The sequence below is a fragment of the Dipteris shenzhenensis genome, chromosome 2 (assembly GCF_047967505.1).
Source record: "Dipteris shenzhenensis isolate YYH24624 ecotype China chromosome 2, Dip_SZ_1.0, whole genome shotgun sequence".
In the NCBI taxonomy this organism is placed as follows: domain Eukaryota; kingdom Viridiplantae; phylum Streptophyta; class Polypodiopsida; order Gleicheniales; family Dipteridaceae; genus Dipteris; species Dipteris shenzhenensis.
In genome coordinates, this window is record NC_141597.1 from 31,599,713 (window position 1) to 31,606,233 (window position 6,521).

The 6,521-nt window shown below is 43.7% G+C and overlaps 1 protein-coding gene across 2 annotated transcripts in view; it reads left to right on the plus strand.

Annotated features, from left to right (window-relative positions):
• Positions 1–2,818, plus strand: part of LOC147904624 (zinc metalloproteinase-like protein) — a 39,759-nt gene extending 36,941 nt beyond the window's left edge. Inside the window, exons 11-12 of one of the 2 annotated variants that reach the window (XM_087387674.1) lie at positions 2,221–2,404; positions 2,435–2,818. In XM_087387674.1, the coding sequence (XP_087243800.1) occupies positions 2,221–2,360 (140 nt within the window). In that variant the 3' untranslated portion in view covers positions 2,361–2,404; positions 2,435–2,818. Of the gene's footprint in view, positions 1–2,220 lie in introns of both variants that reach the window. The other variant, XM_087387666.1, reaches the window with a different exon arrangement.
• The last annotated feature ends 3,703 nt before the right edge of the window (positions 2,819–6,521 follow it).

Here is a 6,521-nt window from a genome sequence, read left to right on the forward strand (position 1 = left end):
TGTGAAGCATACACATGGTTATGAAGCTTGATTCCATAGTGAACACTTCCGTGTGTAATTCGTGGGCTAATCTATTAGTCTTCCGCTCTGCGGGATACCCTCTGGTGGGATTAAGGATTCTGGTGGTATGGGATGCCAGAGCTACAGGCATGGGTAAATACTGGGAGCTCCATTAAGTCTTCATAATCTGCTTGCACCTTGGCTCTCATATGCGATTAGCTGATTACAATTCAATTTCCTACTGAAGCATCTAGGCTGGACCAGAGTTTATTTTGTCGTGGTCTTATGGTCTTTTATAGAAGCTTGGCGTTAAAGAGGCAGACATTGAAAACTTAAAAGGCATGGTGGATAGGGGAACTTGAACTAGGGACAGCCCCCTTACTATCCAGTCCAAAGATGCAAATGCACACCAAATGATCTCATGCTCTTCTACAGAAATTACAACCTCATGCACATGCAGGTAGAACAAAAGAATTTTACTAATTGATGATGAAGCCCTACAATGAGAGGTGTTTCTTTCTTCTCTCAGTTGTCTGCCTTGTTTTAATTTTGTATGAAAGAAGAGTCTAGATATAGTAACTATAAACAGCTGGAACAAGGAAGGGATACATAGAGGAAACACAGTATTAATGTACATGCATTTGAACTAAGCATAGTGGGGAAGGAGAGGGTGGGTTGTTTGCAGGTTCAATGTCAAAGGTGAAAGAATTTTTCTTGTAGAACACAAACTGATGGCAGGGAGATAAAGAGAGAAGGCTGGGGGTGAAAACTTTTAACAGGTTATTTCCCTCTGACAAAGGAGTAGGGAACTCGAGGGCAAGCATGGCCTCTTGATGTTAGCATTAGAAGAATCTTGAGGTGGTGGTTCTGGCCTCATGTTTTTAGGGTGGTACAAGGGCCATTTGCCATTCTTCAGCTTTTGTATTGCATTTTTGTATGTGCTATTTTGAAGCCTTCCTGCACACAATGTGTGGAGCATCCAAGCCTATGCTGCCTGTTGGTACATGCTCATGAGTCACAACCTGCTCAACCCCCTCGCACTAGTATATCCAAAAAATAAATAAAAAGACAGAAAGGGGGTCGACACCAAATCCATCCTCTTATCCAAGAATGTGTAGCCCTCATCCTCGGCATCTACATTCTCAAAATGGGCCCCAAATCTTGGCTTAGAGTGTGGTCACTTGGTAAAGAAACCTCTCTCTCTCTCTCTGTGCATGTGCAAGTGTGATTGTAGGGAGAAACATGCAGAGTTGCGCAGAGGTAAGGAGCAAAAGCAATAGCTATACAAAATGAAGATTTGGAGATTGCACATTACTGTTTGAGCATGGAATATTGGAAGTCAGTGATGGAATCTTCATCTCTTTCTCTCTCTGAAATACATGCTCACAAATGACTTCAAATGAGTTCTGATGGTTGAATAGAAAGAGATTGCTTAGCTTGGGGGACTCTTTTTGTTTACATTGCCACAAATATAATTGCCTAAAAATAGCATTCAGCTCATACAAGTGGGTTATATAGCAAATCTATTTTTAATGTCAGTGATTCTAGATCCGGGAGTTGAAAAATATGTTATAATGGCTTCTTTCTAGGAAGTGGTACATAAGTGTAAGGGGTTCATTTAGTTTTTTATGTTTTAAATATTCATTCCTTCTGTAAGTTCTTTCTTTCATTCCTACACGAGAGAGAGAGAGAGAGAGAGAGAGAGAGATTTTATTCCCGGTTTTTGGAAGCTTTTGTTTCTTGATTTGCTCGTTTATTTTTGCTTAGTCACCTTTTCCTTCCTTCTTTATTTCTTGTTTTCTTTCTCTGTTGTTTATTTGACGTATTTTAGTAAGCACTGGGTTTGCCCAAGAGACTCCGCTGGTCTTTAGAAACCCAGTACAGCTGCTTATGCTTGGGCACTGATGACAACATAAGTGTTGCTTTTCTTGCTAAGTATGTCTCCCTTTTATTTTTCAAAAAAATTTGTTACCTCTTTTTCCTTCTCTTTGTTTTCTCTTTTATTTTGTGTGTAGATTTTTGGACTTTATAACAACAAAAAATCTAAATTTGTTCGATGGATATAGTATATATTTTAGTCTTACAAAGGCATATAATATGTTATAATGGATTCTTCCTGAGGAAATTGTTCTTGATTTCTGTCTTTCCAGAATCTTGTAGTATGATTTGCAATGATTATGTGACTGGTAACAAAATAAGGACTTTTGTCTTGTCATGCAGGCGCACTTGAGGTGCTCCACACAGTTGGCTTTTCAGAACAGCCAGGTGGAGTACTAGGAGATGACTATCTTATTTTGGAAAGAAATGATCCGGGTTTGTTGTGGCTTGCACGGTCTTCCCTTGAAACTTGCCTTGCTTAGTGCAAGCTGAATGCTTCAAAACAGCTGCCAACAGGAAACAGTTTCTAGTCTTTAGGTGGGACTGTTCTAACTACTATGCTAAACTTCATACAACCTTTAGAGCCAATCATGGTATATATGGTTGTCCTATCGAGCTGTAATGGACAGCTATAAATGATTTGTGTAGTGAAGATCAAGAGGCACAAAAAGTAGTGCTTGATCTTGTTGTGTATTATATGTGGAATCCAAGTTCTAGATAACTTGTAACATATTTTGGCTGGACTTGAAAAACAGCTGAAGGATAATTTGAAGGAGTCTTTGTGTCCTCTCGTGCCCAAGATCAAGCCCACTAGTCAATCAAAGGTTCAAAATTTGAGAAAACATGTTTGAGAAAACAAATCACTGTCATGAGCCTGTCACTATTGTGGGAACTATGCAACAAGCATGTTTGTATCATTATTTCATAATTAACGTTTCTCAATCCTTTATATCCTTGCAAACATTATCAATTAAAAGACTTTATGCATGACATTATTAAATAAAAGATGCTGAAGGTTTATGATAGCTTTAACTAATGGCATATCCAAGTTGAAATGCTTTTTCTAGTTGACAATCAATGTTGCACTTAATACAAGCCTTGGTGTGTTACTTTGACAACGTGCTACTTAGGGTTGCCATTTGTCAATGGGGATGGCTAGCTTAAGTACTAGGCACTAGAGTACATGCAAAATTTAAATCTTCTACACAACGTACTTTGTTGGCGTGCCTTTGATGCTCTTAAGCCTCTACTAGTCTAATCAATTCTTCGGTGCGACCTGCCTTGTTGGCATGTGTTTCTTGTTCATAAACTAGATTTGTGCCGGTCTCTCCTCAATTTGGCTAACTAGGTGGGCCAAAGGTAAAGACTCACTTTCAAAATATATTTGGATGGTTTATGTTGACTTTTTGTATTCCTTGCTCTCATGATTGATAGATGAATGCTTAATGTACTTTTGCTCAATTTTATGAAACATATGTGACCAAGTAGCTTAGGCTTTTGATTCCCATCTAAAATTTTTCCCATCTTATGTAATTGGTTTGTCGAGATACTTCTTTTTTAATTGGTTTCCAATTTCAAGTGTTCTCTCTTATGAAAAGGAAGCAAACTAGGCATCAAGATTTCAATCCCTATGCCTCCAACTCAAAGAAATCGAAGAAGATTCTCCCTCTCTTGTAAACACTCCAACAATAGTCTGCTTGGCCATCTAATTGTCATTGTGGAAGTTGCCTTTTTGTCATTCTTGAATAATCACACTTTGAGGGAGAAAGGTCCTAGACATGACATCCGTAAAGAAAGGTCCTTATGTGATATTTCTAGTGTTCCAATGATGTTTAATTGACTTTCAAATAATAATGACTATTATTGCACATAATTCATGGTTTGGGAGCCCAAATTTGCCATATGTATTAGTGACTAGAGTTGGTGCGTGTCACTAAAGGGAAAGGGAACATTGTGTGTAGAGGATCCCTTACCTCTACCCTAGAGTCGTGCAAAGCCTCCTTAGCACCCCAACAAAAGGCAGCAGGATAATGAGTAGGTTCAAGAAGCCAATATATATCCAAGGATCATTAATTTATCACTTTGTATATAGGATTATTATTACTTGAAGTCCACACATCTTCAAGTGCACAAGGGGCCTTTACCCCTCAATTACAATGTCACATGAGGAGGTTGGTCCACAACACATGTGTTCCAATAATATTGTTAACCCTGTGGCAACAATGGCCAGAAGTGCAGTCTAGGACAACTACTATGAGAGCATTGTGTGTAGAGTAGTGGCGAAGCTTCGCTTGTAATATCTTGAGCCTGAAAGATAGTATGATAAATCTTAAAGGATAAGGATAGCTAAAACCCTCTCCAGAAAAGACCCAATCATACTTGCAACATCAGTATTTAGAGAGAGAGAGACTAAATCTAGAGAGAGAAAGATTAAAAGCCTACACTCTCGGACGTCCTTCCACTTTGTGTAGAGACCCAAAAGGTCCCCCTAAAAGTGGAGAGACCATGTATAAATATCTCTCAATGGAATGAAGCTCCCACTCTTTGGGATTCAACGTTCAAGCTCACTACTGTGTTCATGCGATTGATTTCCATTGCGTCCATGCTCTCTTACACTATCATGTTCTAGCATGCCCTTACCTTTGCACTCTCTACCCTTGAACTCCCTCCTCCTCCTCCTTCCTCGCTCTTCCTTCCTCCTCCTCATCCTCCTCCCTCATCCTCCTCCTACCTTCTCCTCCTTCCTCCCTCCCTTGAACTCCTCCCTCCTCCTCCTCCCTTCTCCTTCCTCCCTCCCTTGAACTCCCTCCTCCTCCTCCTTCCTTCTCCTCCATCTCCTCCTCCTCCCTCCCTTCTCCTCCTTTCTTCTCTTCCATCTCCTCCTCCTCCCTCTTCCTCCTCCTCCTTCCTCCTCCTCCTCCCTTCTCCTCCTCCTCCCTCCTCCCTCCTCCTCCTCCTCCTCCTCCTCCCTCCCTTCTTCTCAACCCTCATCCCTCGAATCCACGAAGGAGACTAGCTCTCCACTCCTCAACCTTGGACTCCTCCTAAACCCTGCAACCCCCTTTGAACCCTGGAACTCTTAGTTAGCTATCTCAACCTTGTGCCCACTTCTAACCCTGAAACTTCTAACCCACTTCTAACCCACTTCTAACTCTCGTGGAGGCGAGAGCCTTCATCAATCGTTATAATCAAGCCCTCTTTCCCATTCACGTACGCATGAGATCTGCTTTCCATGCTTTAGCCTACACCTCTCAATGGAACACGACGTGAGTTTCTATGCTACACTTGTGAACACCTATGCTACAACGAGCAACGACACGATTGTAGGTGACCAACACCTTTGGAACCTGCAATTGGGTAAAACAGAGAACATTTGGCATTGCTGTCGAGGAGGTTAGCGCCTGAAGTGAAAGCGGAGCACGTGCTTGCATGTGTGAAAAAAGAACCCCCTACGAAAAACCATACAAGATACATCCCTCAAGGCAAAGGAGTGGAAAAATGCTTTCAAATAATGTAAAAGGATAATGTTGACTTACAAAATCACATTAATACACTGAAACACCCAAAATTAACCCTTAATCCCCCCACATCCTATAAAAGCAACACCAACCCCCCTCATTTCTTTCCCCACCCTTTTGCTAGCCACTCCCTTCTTCAAATTCCGTTAAGCTGCCATAATTTCCGTCTTTCTCTATTTTTCGTCCACCTCCTCCACCACCACTTTTTCCGTTACCCCCCCTCTTCCATCTCCATCTCCACCTCCCATCATCTTCCTCCCCACCACCTCCACTTTTTTCGTCCATCCCCTATCTTCCCCACTCAAGGTAACCATCCTTTTTCCCTCCACCATCTCTCTACCTCTCTCTACACCCTGTCCCTCCTTTTTTTTCCTCCCCCTCCATCTCCCATCTCCTCCACCAGCCCCCAATCTCCACCATCTCTCTACCTCTCTCTACATCCCATCTCCCCTTTTTTCCCTTGCCCTCCATCTTCCATCTCCTCCTCCACCCCCCATCTCGAACTCCCTCCACTCCACCATCTCTCTACCTCTCTCTAGCCTCCACTCCCTTCACTCCATTTTCTCTCTACCTCTCTCTATCCCCCTCCACCTCCACCCCCACCTCCTTCCCCCCTTTTTTCCCTCTTTCCCCCCATCTCCATCTCCACCTCCACCCCCCATTCCCTTTCCCCCCATCTCCACCTCCACCCCCCATTCCCTTCTCCCCCACCCCCTCCACCCCCACCTCCTTCCCCCCTTTTTTCCCCCTTCTCCCCCACCACCTCCACCCCCCATTCCCTTTCCCACCATCTCCCCATTCCCTTCCCCCCCACCTCCACCACCCATTCCCCCCCCTCTTCCCCTCCCATTTCCACCTCCACCCCCCCTTCCCTCTTTACCCCCCATCTCCATCTCCACCCCCCCTTCCCTCTTTCCCCCCCATCTCCCTCTCTACCACCTCCACCCACCATTCCCTTTCCCGCCATCTCCACCTCCAACCCCCATTCCCTTCCCCACCACCTCCACCACCCATTCCCCCCCCTCTTTCCCTCCCATTTCCACCTCCACCCCCCCTTCCCTCTTCCCCCCCATCTCCATCTCCACCACCCCTTCCCTCTTTCCCCCCCATCTCCACCTCCACCCC